At 34.0% G+C, this 15,356-nt stretch overlaps 2 protein-coding genes across 2 annotated transcripts; one reads left to right on the top strand and one right to left on the bottom strand.

Moving 5' to 3' along the window:
• Window positions 1-1,596: 1,596 nt before the first annotated feature.
• On the bottom strand, window positions 1,597-6,115 carry LOC104904710 (hypothetical protein). Its single transcript, XM_010693069.4, has 4 exons — window positions 5,634-6,115; window positions 3,102-3,546; window positions 2,844-2,959; window positions 1,597-2,300 (listed from the first exon to the last, which is right to left on the bottom strand). The coding sequence occupies exons 1-4, from the start codon at window positions 5,980-5,982 to the stop codon at window positions 1,879-1,881; spliced, it is 1,332 nt and encodes a 443-aa protein (XP_010691371.1). The 5' UTR covers window positions 5,983-6,115; the 3' UTR covers window positions 1,597-1,878.
• Window positions 6,116-8,290: 2,175 nt separating this feature from the next.
• On the top strand, window positions 8,291-13,830 carry LOC104905048 (mechanosensitive ion channel protein 6). Its single transcript, XM_010693493.3, has 5 exons — window positions 8,291-10,839; window positions 11,046-11,169; window positions 11,760-12,053; window positions 12,353-12,555; window positions 13,398-13,830. The coding sequence occupies exons 1-5, from the start codon at window positions 8,642-8,644 to the stop codon at window positions 13,720-13,722; spliced, it is 3,144 nt and encodes a 1,047-aa protein (XP_010691795.2). The 5' UTR covers window positions 8,291-8,641; the 3' UTR covers window positions 13,723-13,830.
• The last annotated feature ends 1,526 nt before the right edge of the window (window positions 13,831-15,356 follow it).

Below are 15,356 nucleotides of genomic sequence, written 5' to 3'. Positions count from 1 at the left end.
GATTTTGAATCCGTTACATTAAAAGTGGGAGAAACCTCAATAGAAAAATTGGCAATATAAAAAAAGAGAGGACAAATTGGAATATGACTGCATGACTAATCTCACATTGAGTTTACTCCTTTCCAAACACTTCAAATTCCACTTATTTATTGATTCAAATTTGTTCATCCATCACCTTATACATGACATGAATTGATACAATTTAGTTTATCCATCAACTTGTACTTGACTTGTTCCTTAATATATAATTGAATCGAATCCATGACCTCTTAACAAAAATTAAGATACATTTATCATTTCATCTAATATGTTTTATTGATTCTCATGTCCGCAAAACCTCTTGTATGTCTTAGTAGTGGCCGTCATCCTCTTCCTCCAGCCATGACGTTGGAGTATTATTTTCATTATTGCAATTGACATATACTACCTTTTTATTTTTTTAGTTGCACCATTGTTTTTTGACATTTGTTGAGATGTTTATTTGAACTTTAATATCTGTTATTGGATGTAAGTAAAAATTAATATATATGGAATCTTCGCATTGAGACAAATCTAACAAGATCCCACTCGACTTTGTTTTTTCTTATATAATTATGCGAGATAGTTTGACAAAGTTGGTTGATGAATAGTGCCACAAAAGCAAATGATCAATACGGAGGTAGTATCTACTATCCCAAAAGTAAAAAAATAACGCTAAAATTCGATCATGATTAGTTGTTTTATATCATTATTTACAAAATACATGGTATTACAAATGAAACAAAATATACAATACAATTTGCATAAACAATAGAAACAAAAATTCAACTATGCAAAAATTAAAACAATAACACTCGGAGCAATACTCGGACCACACACTAGTTTAGTATTGAAAAATAAAAATATGAAAACAAGCACATATGACTTCTAAAAATAATTAGTATACCTTAATTAATTTTAAGTTTATCATACGACTTACATTATGACGTCTAAAATCTGAGAACCAATAAATATAATTCGAATTATTAGATTATATCAGTTGGGATTATATTCTACATACCACTCATACTTGATATTATTTATTGCCAAATTCTCCATACTAGATAAGGTATTAAAACCTGATGCACTGTATTTCAGAGTCAAAACTTACTCAACTTCTACATGTAATCAATCTAATTAAAATAAACCTGATGCACATATTATGAATCTTAACTTTGTAATTCAAACAAACCTTGTACAATATTCAATATGAAAACAAGAAACTAGCTAATATTATCTGCAAATCTTCTCCAGCTCATATTGACATGTCCAAGTTATTCCAGCTCAAAGTTACACTTGAAAATGGGGTCAGTATTCATGTAATGACAATACGTGAGAGGTGAGATGGTTAAAGTATAAGATGCTCTTCTTTTGTTATATCGTACTTAATCTGTAAGGTCATTGTATAACCACTAAAAATCTTGGAAAAACTTCTTTTTTGATGCAGAAAAATCTCGAAAAATCGCTAAAAAGCTGAGAAAGATTAAAGGAAGAAGATCATTCAAATTAAACAAGTTGATATTCAGAGAATCAGAAGATATAGTATCTAGCAAATCTTGCCTAACCAAAGAAGTCAAAAAAGCAAAAGGAAAAACTACTTGTATATAACATCTCTGAGCCAAAGAAATCAATTACAGACTAACTCAATAATTTTGTAGGTTAGAGTGATATTTAAAACTATGATTACAAAACTAGAACAGTGAAAGGTGAAAGAAGAAAGAAGAGTATATCATTGCTGTAGAAATGACCAAACTGAGCTGCACGCCTGCAGCTGCAAGTATGCATAATTTTGAAAAACAACTCAAAGGTCTCATGAAGCGAAAATCATAATATATCATCACTAACTATTTTCGACAAACCTTAAGATTCGGGTTCAGAAATCTGAACATATACCATTTGAGTGTACCCATTAAATACAGCAGTTTCAAGTCTGCCGAGACCAAGCCTTTGGAACAGGCCATAGCGACCATCTTCAACAATAGGAGGAACAGAGCGAGCGGGATCATATCTTGTTTGGTGAGTTAGAGATGGACCAGCTGCTGGTGGAACCTCCCAATAGATATCTAAAATTGATTCCACAAATCTGCTATTTTGGAAGTGCTCTGAGTAAGAGATTAACTTGTTGCTATGATTGAAGTCATCACGCATATACCCTCTTACACCCCACCATGATTCACTCGGCCCACATAGTTCATCAATATCCATTGCTTTCTCCCAAAATGGTTTTCGTCTTGCTCTTGTTCTAGCTTCATCGCTGTCTTTAAAGCAACTGTGGCCGCCACCTAATTCAAATTCAATTGGAAACTATTTTTCATGAGAAAGCCAAAAATCAAAGAAATTCCTAGTTCATGGTTGTTATGAACACTTTTTTTGTGTGTATAACATTATTTTGATTGTAATATTCAACAACTAACGGTGCATATTGAATCACGAGTGTTGTACATGAAAACTGAAGTATACAAAAAACATTTGTGATTCGATATTCAATATATAATGCTAGTGATTAAGGTTTAACTTTTTTTAAAAAAAAATCAACAAATTTCTGAAACCAAGAACCTTTTTTTTTTTATGGGACTAGGCAACTTTGAGCAATAGAGGTGGAAGCCTTTAAGATAAAAAGATATGACCAGACCAGAATCAGCACTTCAGTCATCATATATTCGTGTTTGCAGTGGTGCTAAGAGGAGGGGAAGGTTGAGGAAAACATTAAAAACCAAATTGAATTCTAGAAGGCAAGGTGGCAAGCGGTGCATTGTTCAATGCAAAACACAGGAAACAGAAGCTAAGACAAATGAAAACTAGGGCAACAGCAGAAAGAACGGTACCTCTTATATACGTTTGATCACAAATTTGTCTCAAGGAGTAATGATCTCCAGTCCCTGTGTCGTAATTATCTTCAAAGACAATATGTCGAAAACCAGCTTTCAGCGCCTGCTTCAATCTGTCAAGCACCATCAGAAGGCAAGAAAGTAACCTCTGTTAGTAACTTGGATCATTGCAAAGGATAACACAATATAGAAACAAACACTACTAGGTGCACACATGGATAAAGTGATCACCATTTGCTGGTCAGGCAATGATACCTTTTTAATTCACTCTGATGGTCATCAAAGAAGACAAGAACTCGACTTAGATCAGTAACCCCATGTTTCTTCATCACACTTCTCCAATCAACATTTCCAAAATCTACAAAGTCTTTTCCTGCGAAGTAAGTGCAATTTGGATCAACATAAGCTGGACCCTTCTTTAGATACTTCTCAGGATGACGGGGAGTAACTGATATTATCCTCGTGTCTGGCATAGCTTGTCGCAGTACCCAGGTGGAATGCCCTTTGAAAGCACCACTCTCTATCATGAGATCTGGCTTCAGCCACCGTGCAATAAACCATAGCCCAAAGCTATGATCAAATCCCATGCCAAACATGTTGTTTCTGATTGGCCGAGTTTCATATATAGGTACAAACTCTTCCAACCCACTGATTAGATCTTTGGATGTCCATTCCACTGTTTTCCCATGTTTCGATCTGCCTTTTGCCAACAAGAACAATTAGATTCAAGCAAATAGCAAGGAACAGGCCAATTTCAGGTCTGCCTGCATCTTTTGAACCCTAAACAATAAACTATTGGTAAGAAAAAAGGGTCATTGAGCTGAATAGCTGATCAATGAATTACAAATATGATTACAAAAAGACAGGACAAAAGGTAAGCTCCTTCTTTCACAACCGACCGAGAAAACTTGAAATAGCAAAGCTATAAGAAGTCAAGCTCCTAAAAGAGTGTCATAGCCAAGAGCCATAATTCTTCAGCACAAATATACATTGTCAGTGTGAGATGATCACACATACAGATCAAATCACAAAAGGATCAATACTGTTTCAAGTACATATAGGCACTCATGCAGACAAGGTCAGAACTTATGTGCTTGACTAAGCAGCCAGGAGATCTACTATATGAGAAGTTTCCTTATCTTCAATATGTTTGAAATAAGCTAGTCAAACAAAAGAGTCAGCTTCAATCAGATAGTATTAAAGAAAGTTTGGGAAGTTAGGTCCGTACCTAGGCTAGAGCCTACAGCTGCAGTCGGCACTACCAAGAACATAAATGACTAGTAATATTGCACTCTTTTCCATTAGGCATCAAAATCTGGAATCCGAAGTCAGGAAACAAGGATCTATCTGCCTTTAATGCAACGACACAACTAAATTGTAGGAGACCAAAATTCAGTCCTTCAATGTTTGAAAAAACAGTTGTCCATCCTTATTCCATTATCAATCCAGGAAAAGTTTTTGACTTGTTTTCAGGTGCTGTTTCAATAACACTAGAAGAATTTTTGCTATGGGCAGTGATAAGAAAGCTAAAACTGGTGATGTGAAGGCAAAACCTGGTGAAGCGAATGTTAAACTGGTGAGTATGTGTTTTTTTATGCTTAAAGGTTTTGTTCTAGCTTATTCGAGTAGTGATGTAGTTGTTGATAAATTGGAGTTTTGACCGATTTTTAAGTGGTAAGAAAATGGAGATGAAGAAAGAGACTGGTCTAGAATTAACTTATAAGAAGGCTGACAATTTTGGGGAGTAAATAATAAGGCATCTGATTTAAGGTTTAATGTTAGATCAATATAGACCTTGTTCTAGATGTCGTGGATTACTATGTTGAAACATTATGCCTCAATGATGCAGGTTACTGACAATGCTTAGATGATGGAGTATTGGGACATCTCTGGGTGTTACATTATGAGGCCAATGGACTATGTCCATTTGGGAGGCTATGCAAGTAGGAAACTGTTACTCTTTTTCATTACAATTCAGAAGGTTCTTAAGATATAAACTGAGCACAAAGAGTTCACTCAATGGCACTGTATGTTGGGTTTGTATACTATGTGCTAATTTTTTTCGCTTCAAAAATGGAGGAGTCCATAAATCAGAAAGTTGCATTGTTTTGAAGGGCTACATATTTCCCATTAAGTGTATCAAAGACACATACTAGTAGAATTATTCAACATTGTCTCAACTAATCAAAAGGTAACTTGTATATTAGGTAAAAAAGCCTCCAACCTCCCAAAATCAGCAGGTTTATTCAAATCCAACCTTCCAAAAGTTATTATGCAGAATAAAACCTATAACATCTAATATCTAAATTTCCAACAATCATACAAGTAAAATAAACACATCCCATTTTCATTCAATTCACACCGACGAAACAAATAAGTATATCATAAAAACCAAGATACATTGTCCAGCAAACTTACCCAAAATAGCAGATACCCAGATTCAATTAGACAAAACCCAGATGAAAACCACTATAAACATACAACAATCTTCAACAAGATTATCCAAATTAAGAAAAACCCATTTTCATATAGACAAAACCCAGATAGAAATCAATAAAAACATATAAGAATCTTCAACAGGATGATTATCAAGAAAAACCCCATTTCCATATAGACAAAACCCAGATAAAAATCACTAAAAACAGATGAACATCTTCAACATAACTAAGTCAAATTAAGAAAAACCCACATTCAAATAGACAAAACCCAGATAAAATTCACTAAAATTTCCAGATCCAACTTCATAAAAAAAAAAAAGAAATTTAACAGTGAGATTGAAGAGCTTACACCAAGGAACACCAAGAGATCCAAAATCAGATTCAAGTCCATCAAACCCAAAAAAAGCGAAGCGAGAATGTGATTGGAAGTAAGTAGCTGATGAAGAAGAAACACAAACAAGAGAACGAGTGTAGAAAACGACAGAAGAAGTGAATAAAACGACAATGAAGGTGAGTGCAAGACAAGGCCAAAGAAGAGCGTGAGATTGACGACTAATAAAATTGATAAAACGAGCTGAGATTGCGATGTTTTTCTTCGTCTTTGATTCGTCGTCAGATTCATCGTTTTCGTTATCATCGCCGGAAATTGGTGTTCGTCGAGATGAATGCATCCTTTCTTGCACTCCTTCTCTCTCCATTTCCTTGGATTGTTACTGCTAGTAGTGTCAGTTTGTGAGAGTGTGATGAGTGTCCAACTCAAAAACACCTGGGTTTACTAATTTATCCTACATCAATGAATCAGCAACTAAGGACAGTAGTGTAGATGCGATTATCGATTTAGTAATATGATACAACAATTACCATTTTTAGGGGGTGTGCACAAACCGGTCTGGATCGGAGATTTCGATCCGATCCTCGGTTCACAAAAATTTTCAATTTTGAGTTTTTTGTCCTGTCCAAATTTGGAAAATTTCTGTCCGAATGAGTTGGATTGGAATTTCCATTATTTTAATTGAAAAAAATTTATATGTTAAAAAAAAAAGTTATAAATTTAAAAACCTACTATTTATTACTTGAGGATTGCTGTTATTAAAAATATTAATTCTTAATATATCTAATTTTTGAATATATTTAAATAAAATAAATAAGATTTTTTTTTTTAAAAAAAAGATTCTGGTCCAACCGGTCTTGTTCCCGATCCAAGAAAAAGGTTGATTCCGGTCCACCGGTCCAATCGCACCCCTAATTACTACATTGTTAGTTAAAAAAAAACTGTTCAAAAAAATGTAAAGAAGTTTTCCCTCATTCTTTGATTTCGAACGCATAGTGTCCATATAAGGCTAGTTGATATCTATAATCTATATAAAGTCATAGGTAATGAATGAATAGAATGGAATCTACATATAGTTTTTATGATTAAGATAGGAGGGTAGAGCAGCTGGCTAACTTTCAACTGCTAGACAGAAGGCTAGGAGTCAAATTTCACCAAGCACATTGTAGAAAAGAGTATATATAATAGTTTCTATGATTGTGTACGAAAGTTGAAACAATTTAATTATAAGTTTGCCGCTTAATATGCTAAATTGCTAATGTTGTTAATTATGGAGATGATCGGTTTTACATAGTGCAGTTTATTTGTTTGTTATGTTTACGCTTGAAATTATTTGAGAAGTTTAGAGTTTAGAGAGTATCGTGATAAGGTAGGAGATAATAATTAAAAACCTTTTATTCAACTTTATAATAATTTTAGATCATGTGGGTATTGTGGATAATTTTTCTAATTGGTGAAGATTCAATAACTATTGCGTAGATTTTATTATATTAATTCACATAAAGGATTAATATATATGTTGGTTTGGATCATGTTTGAATCATATTGTTTCTTTTGGATTATTTAATTACTTTACGAGGATCGAGTGCCTTATTTGGTAAGTGGATTATTATGCCTAAAACGACAGAGTCTGTGTAATAGCATACGTATAAAAGGTTGGTTGGTTGTTGACTCGGTTCAACAAATAAAGGAATGTTATGGATTAAAGTTAGAATTAATCTTAGGTTGTTAAGTTGATGATCACCTTATTTAATCCTAAGATTAAAAATGAAAGTTTACGATTCTTTATTGATTGTATTATTTGTCTTACTTGTGAGTCATAACAAGTGAATAAATTATTAAGCACGTAAAGTGAAACGTGTATAGCAATAGCTTTAGACTTGTGCACGTCTGAAGTGTTGAACAAGTATGAGTTATGTTGGAGTACACGGTGGTAGCTCATGACTTTTCTTGGGATCAGATTGATCTTTGTGTCCTGTTTATATTTTAAAGGTTCCACGATACCGTAGGTCACGGGAATACGGAGTCGCCCCCGTATTTCGTCTTCTAAATTGAAGACTGATTTTGGTTTAGGCAACTCGTTCCATTGACTATTCCATCATCTAAATTTATTAATCTATTAGTTGTGAAGTCTAGTTTAGTAAAAGTAGTCTGTAATATTATTTTATTACTATTTATCACTACTTGTTATTTATTAGTATCATGTTAGGATTGTTTTATTTATTATGCAGTTTTCAACTTTTCTGATTACGTGCTTTATATATATAAGTTGATCATGACTATTCCTTATTGATCATGTAATGACCTATTTGGCGAGCAGTCTTTAGGGATCAATAATGCATGTTATTTACAGGTTTGAAGATGATGCATCATGGGTTCGGGATTGGAGAGCTTGTGTTGAATATTTATTATATTTTGACTTTACTCTTTGCGTAGTTGACTTTGACTATTGTCGTTGGCTTTGACTTTTATCAATTTGACTTTTAGAGTTGACTTTTTGGTCGATTAAGTTTAATTTCTAAAGCTTATTTATTATTTTTTTTGCTGTAAAATTTTGAATAAGCTGATACGTTAGCACATGAGCGATAATACTTTGATAATTCTCTAAGTTGTATATAAAAATGGTATTTTGGAAAAATAGAGAATTATCAGGGTGTTATAATATGTGACAAATGTGCAAAAAAAATTTTAATATAAATTTATGATAGGTTAGAGTTTAGACACATAAAAATAACAAAAAAATTTCAAATTGTCTTGAAAACTTCTTGTTGTACCTCTAATCATTCCACACATGTCCACAAAAATTTCCACACAAAAGACCCATAAAACCGTAAACTTGTTAGTTAGTCCATTAAATTAGCAAAAATAAACTATTTTGTCTTCTTATTGTTCTAACTAACAACTACTTTTCCCACTTATCTCTCTCACCCACTTTTAGTAAACATTTTTAGTAATTTATTATAGTAATTTAGTACTAGAAGTAGAGAAATGATCATGAAGAAGAAACAAATTAGATAATTCTATTAATGGATTATTCTTTACGAAGGACATCCTTCAATAATAAATCATCCCATGGTTCATCATCTTCTTTCAAAAATCGTCATCACAACATCTCTATCTCTGCTTCCCACGACTCTAATAACCTTTCCAATTATAGTACTGATGAGGATGAATCAGCTATTCTTGCAAAAAAACTTGCACAAAATTTCCCACATCACCATGAAAATGATGTTGGTGCGAGTTTTTCCACCAGTTACCCCATGAACATGAACTCCTCTATCGATGGTGAAGTAATTGTTAAAATTGAGCCATCCATGATGGAGATGCAAGATGAAAGTATAAGAAGAAATAACAATATTGGTCTAAGGACTAATAATAATACTACATTGTGTAAGGAATTCTCATTCCCTAGGCCTATTGATGATAAAGAAGGAGGAGGAAAAGAAGAAGGAGAAGAAGATGGACGACGATTTAACAATGTTAAATCTGTTAGGTCCCAAAAACAGGGTCATTGTGGTACAGGTACAGATCCAACATCAAAATTGATAGGAAAATTCTTAGAACAAGAGAAGGAAAAAGAAAAAATGACATTGGATATGGATATGGAGATGGATGAGCTACAACCACGTCAATTGCAATCAGGACATGGACAATGTGGTCTACCACCATTGCCCCCAGATCATTCGAGTTGGAGTCGAAATCAGAGTGAGATTCAAAGCCCTGATCGTACAAGTAGTCATCAATATAAAATCATTACTCCTAATAATAGTACTCATAATCATAATAATGATCCATGTAAGGAACCTCGTGTTTCCTTCCATGAATCATTAACATCGGAGTTGGTTAGAAGACCTTCTTCCATGTACAGTAATATACAGGATGATTCTTCATCCTGTACATCATCTATGTCAGGGGATGAGGATCATAATAATAATAACATGGAACATAACCATAGTGCTGAAATGTTAAGGTGTCCTTCAAATAGGACACCTAATAATAATACTTCATATCGTAGAATGCCAAGTATATGTTTGTCTAAGACGAAATCTAGGCTTATAGACCCTGCTCCGGCAACACCAGTTGAACAAAGATCAGGTGTGATGCGTAAGTCTGGTCAATTGAACACCAGGTCGGGTTTACTTGGGAAGTCATCAATGCTTGATGATGATGAGGATGATCCATTTTTGGAGGATGATTTTCCAGATGAGTTCAGAAGTGTTAAAACTAGTACATTGATGATTCTTGAATGGGTTAGTCTTATTATAATAATGGGTGCATTGATTTGTAGTCTTGTAATTCCTATATTAAGGAAAAAAACACTTTGGAAAATGAAGTTGTGGAAATGGGAAGTTTTGATACTTGTACTAATTTGTGGAAGATTAGTATCTGATTGGGGGATTAGGATACTTGTGTTCTTCATTGAGAGGAATTTCTTGCTTCGAAAACGAGTTTTGTATTTTGTTTATGGTTTGAAGAAGGCAGTACAAAATGTAATTTGGTTAGGACTTGTTCTCCTAACATGGTATTTTTTGTTTGATAAGAAGGTTTTATTAGAATCTAGGAGTGAACCACTTAGAATTGTGACAAAATTGTTAATCATAGGTGAAGTAGGAGCAATTTTATGGTTGTTGAAGACATTATTGGTTAAGGTGTTGGCATCAAATTTTCATGTAAAGGCCTTCTTTGATCGAATACAAGAATCTTTGTTCAATCAATTTGTTATAGAGACACTCTCAGCACCACCATTATTCGAATTTCAGCAAGCACAAGAAGAAGAAGAGAGAACAATGGCGGAAGTACAATCGCTTCAGAATGCAGGAGTTAGTGTGCCTTTAGACCTTAGAGCTGCTGTTTTTGCACCTACCAAAAGTGGAAGAACGACGCCCCATCATCATCATCATAATGGAAATGGAAACGGAAATGGAAAGAATTATAAGAGTCCGATAGGACAGAGTACTAGGTACTCTGAACCACCATCTAAGAAGCATGATGAGGGAATAACTATTGATAGATTGCATAAACTAAATCAAAAGAATGTTTCTGCTTGGAATATGAAGAGATTGATGAGAATTATTCGTCATGGAGCCTTAACTACCTTGGATGAACAAATTGTCGATTCAACAACTCATATAGAAGATGAAACTGGTACACATATTAGAAGTGAGGTTGAGGCTAAGGCTGCAGCAAGGAAAATTTTTCGCAATGTTGCTAAACCTCATTCTAGGTAATTAGTTCAAGCCTTTTCAGTTTTCATCATCAACTGCTAACTGCTAAGCTAACATATACTTCTTCCGTTTCATAATAAGTGAAACACTTTTCTTATCTGGAATAATCACAATAAGTGAAATGAAGCTCCAAATGGTAAAAAAAAGTTCACTCTTATTACATATATATTTTAACTTAATAGTTTGATATATATGCAAATGTTAGGTACATATATTTGGAGGACATTATGCGTTTTATGCGAGAAGATGAAGCCATTAAGACAATGGGTCTCTTCGAAGGAGCTATTGAAAATGAGAGAATTAACAAAAAATCATTGAAGAATTGGGTGGTAAGTATATCTTTTTTTTTGATGCAGTAGTGAATTCCCCAACATATTGTTGGGATGAGAATTCAAACCTTGTGGAATTCCGGGTGGTTTCTACTGAGCTACCACATCTCCCTCAAATAACTACAAGATCGATATATAGTTCATAAAACATACTCCCTCTGTCTCAAAATATAGTTCCCATTTCCCTTTTTTACGGTAATTTATGCAAGTAGAATCTAAGAGGGATAATAAAAATTTTGTGTTTATTTAAATAAATGTTGTATGAGAAAAGATGATTTTAGGAGAGGGAATATAAAATAATTGGTGAAAAAACATTAATTGTAACATTTTGGTTGAATAAACAAAGGAAAAAACAAGATTCAAGAAGCAAATAAATGATGGAACATAGTTTTTCTAGACAAATTACGGAAAATTTTGGAACTAAATATGGAAATGAAAACTATATTTTGAGACACTCAAAGTAGAAATGAAAAGTATATTTTAGGATGAGGGGAGTAGTAAAGTAAAGTCACATAATGTTATTCCTTCTGATCAGATTATTCTGTCACATTTGATATGAATATTCATATACATAATAATAATGATTTCAGGTTAATGCATTTCGAGAACGAAGAGCCCTAGCATTGACTCTTAGTGACACAAAAACAGCCGTTAACAAGCTTCACAAGATGGTGAATGTTTTAGTGAGCATCATCATAGTCCTTATCGGATTTATCTATCTTAAAATAATAACCTCACAAAATCTATTATTCTTTAGCTCTCAAATAGTTGTTGTGGCCTTTGTTTTCGGAAACACTTGCAAGAACATATTTGAGTCCATCATTTTCTTGTTTGTGATCCACCCATATGATGTTGGTGATCGTTGTGAGATTGATTCAGTTCAGGTATGCATGTCAACTTAAAAAGTATAATATGTCTTCTAAGTTGTATACTCCCTTCGTTTCATAATACTCGCTACATTTTTCATTGTGGTAAGTTTTACATTACTTACTACACTTACTTTTTAGGCAACAAACTCTCTTTAAATCTGTCCTCTCACATGAATCCTTTTTTTTTTTTTTAACTCTCTACTGCTTTCTTCTCCAAAAATTGCCTAGGAGTCAGTAAATTGAAAAGTGTAGTGAATAATATGAAACGAAGAGTATGATAATACATTTTCTAACTCGACTTTTCTTGCATTCAGATGGTGGTGGAGGAGATTAACATACTAACCACAGTATTTTTAAGATATGATAATCAAAAGATAGTTTTCCCAAACTACATTCTTCTAACAAAGCCTATCCATAACTATTATCGTAGCCCTGATATGGGAGATGGAATTGAATTGTGTTTCCACATAGCAACTCCTGCTGAAAAAATTGCAGTTATAAGGCAGAGAATTACGAGGTAAACAACTTTAACATATAACACCTCCATCACATATTAATTTTTTTATTGTTGTCTACTATGAGGAGTTTCCTATCGCCTTTGGCGAGTGGACTAATCTCCTATGAAAATTTGCATGGTTATCTTAAAAGGCAGCATCTCTCCCAGCTGAGATTTTTTTCCATACCCAAGGCTCGAACCCGAGACCTTGGTTAAGGAGCGAGAGGCCCTTAACCATTCACGCTAACCCCAGTTGATTCCATCACATATTAATTGCAACTAGGGGTCATAATGAGTCTGACAAGCTCGCGAGCAACTCGGGCTCAGCTCGGTCAAAGCTCGGCTCAAGACTTAAACGAGCCGAGCGGAGCTAGGCAAAGCTCGGCTCGTAAAGCCTAGCTCGGCTCGTAAAGCCTAGCTCGGCTCGTAAAGCTCGTGAACAACTCGATTATTATTTTATATTAAAAAATATTTTATATTGAAAAATTATTTATATATTAAAAAATTATTTATATATATTTAAAATTATATTAAGTATTTATTTTAAGATATTAACCAAGGTATATAATAGAAGAAAGATAAAAAGTAACGCCTCACGAGCCGAACCTAAACGAGCTCACGACCCGAACCTAAACGAGCTCACGACCCGAGCTCGAGCAGCAAATTCCAATCACGAGCTGGCCGAACTCGGCTGTCCCAAGCTCGACAAGCTCAAGACCGAGCCGAGCCCATGAAAAGTTAAACGAGCTCGAGCCAAGCCTAGTACTATTCAGACTCGACTCGCTCGATAAGCATCTCTAATTGTAACAATATGACTTTCACCTTATTAACGAGTTCTAATATATGCTTTTTGCGACATGCAGTTATATAGATAATAAGAAGGAGCACTGGTATCCAAGTCCAATGATTATTCTAAAGGACACAGATGGTTTACATATGTTGAGATTAGCAGTTTGGTTACAACATAGGATGAACCACCAAGACATGGGAGAAAGATGGACAAGGAGGGCACTATTGATAGAAGAATGTATTAAGATTTTCAGAGAGATGGACATTGAGTATCGTGTATATCCAATGAATGTTAATGTTACATCCATACCACCTCTCCATTATGCTCACCATGCTCCTCCACCACCATGGAATGCTCCTCCTTCGTATGAACATGGAAAAGAGGTTGCTCACACTTAATAATCAAAGTTATGCATACATACATTAGCTTAATTTAGCTTATGATGTGATAAATTGATGAATTACTTATAAAGAAGGCCAAGATTGATTTATTTTTTTCCAATCTTTTTGTTACGATTTACATTTCTCTCTTATCATATTATGCATCGATGTACAAAATTTTATACTTTCTCCGTTCTGTTTTAAATGAAATATTGGGTGAAATTACACTCATTGATCAATTTTGACTCCAATTATCGCCATTATATAAATAAAAACATAGTCATCAAGTAGGATTTTATTAGATTCGTCTCAATGCATACTATCAAATTATATATTTTTTTTGCGTTTACACAACTAAAGATATTAATGATTAAATAAGCGCATTGGGTTGCGTGAAAAAACAAACGTTTCATTTAAAACAAAACGGAGGAAATATATGTTCTTATCTCTTTCTCTAGCTATTTCGTGATGTATCTAGATCGGTAAATAATTCTTTTTTATATTGGTTGATTTTTGAGATATGTTTATTAGTTGATACTTGATACTCTATCATGTATTTATTTTATCAGATTTCCTACTTTATAAATCATTTCACACGGGTGCACAATGAATAATTGTGAGACGTGTGCAAAATAAGTTATTAAGAAGCGGGGTAACTTTTTTCGCTGAATGGGTCATCTACATAGAAGATATCCTTTTAAGATGAAAATTTATCCATCACACGAATAACTTTATGCCTTGAATAGGTCGCTGTCACATATCACATTGAAGGTAAAAAGTTATATTTGTTTGAAAGTGATCCTTTTTTACTTAAAGATATCCTATATATTTTGGCTAAAAGTCAACAGGTCTCGCGATATATATTTATTGTGCAACCGGTGCACGCAATACTTATTGTTCTTTTTGTCTTGCTTATTTGGTATCTCGCACACAAAATTAAGAAAATAAGGGAAAAGTGATACATTCTTTGCACACAGGTTGATAGTGGGACATATTAATTAATATAATTTTTGAATAAAGAATGAGAGGAATGAAAACACGAGTCTTAGAGCATGAACAATGGTTGGGTTGGTCTTTGTTGGTCTTTGTGTTTTTTTTTCTCTTTCCTTTCCTCCTTACACCTCATATCCCACTAAAACTTCCACCAATTCATCTTTTTTTCTCACAATGGTTTGGTTGGTCTTACTTGGTTTTTATATTTCTCTCTCCTACTTTTACCAAACCCCATAATATACTCTCTCTCCAACTTTTACCAAATCCCACCATATACAAATGTAAAAAAATATTGGGCCCAACTTTTTTTTGCCACTTGTCGTATTCTCTCTCAGCGGGGATGGGTCTAGGTTTGGCGGGGATGGGCGGGGATGGGGATTAAAAATGTACCCGCAATGGGTGGTGGAGCGGGTGTGGATTTTATGTTATACCCGCCCCATCCCCGCCCGCCCCGCCCCACCCCCGCCTGCTCCACCTCCACCCCGCATATTTATTATTAAAATTCTATTTATATACATATATTACTAACATATTTGAAGACACTTTTGAAATTTAATAAAACATTTGCCTTTGTTAATATATTTTAACTTTCCTTTTACTATGTTATATTGTGATTTTATGAAGTAGACAACTATAATGGGCTTATGGCAGATTTTTTG

Source organism: Beta vulgaris, chromosome 9 (genome assembly GCF_026745355.1).
Source record: "Beta vulgaris subsp. vulgaris cultivar EL10 chromosome 9, EL10.2, whole genome shotgun sequence".
NCBI lineage: Eukaryota > Viridiplantae > Streptophyta > Magnoliopsida > Caryophyllales > Amaranthaceae > Beta > Beta vulgaris.
This window is presented reverse-complemented; position numbering and strand designations above follow the sequence as displayed.

Bases quoted from the DNA above. Each gene is read 5' to 3' on its own strand.
- LOC104905048 (XM_010693493.3), top strand. From the start codon at position 8,642: ATGGATTATTCTTTACGAAGGACATCCTTCAATAATAAATCATCCCAT. The intron at 10,840-11,045 runs GTAATTAGTTCA...TGCAAATGTTAG, and splicing joins GTTGCTAAACCTCATTCTAG to GTACATATATTTGGAGGACA. The intron at 11,170-11,759 runs GTAAGTATATCT...TAATGATTTCAG, and splicing joins AATCATTGAAGAATTGGGTG to GTTAATGCATTTCGAGAACG.
- LOC104904710 (XM_010693069.4), bottom strand. From the start codon at position 5,982: ATGGAGAGAGAAGGAGTGCAAGAAAGGATGCATTCATCTCGACGAACA. The intron at 3,547-5,633 runs GTAAGCTCTTCA...TGTTGGCAAAAG, and splicing joins ATCTCTTGGTGTTCCTTGGT to GCAGATCGAAACATGGGAAA. The intron at 2,301-2,843 runs GTACCGTTCTTT...AATTTGAATTAG, and splicing joins TGATCAAACGTATATAAGAG to GTGGCGGCCACAGTTGCTTT.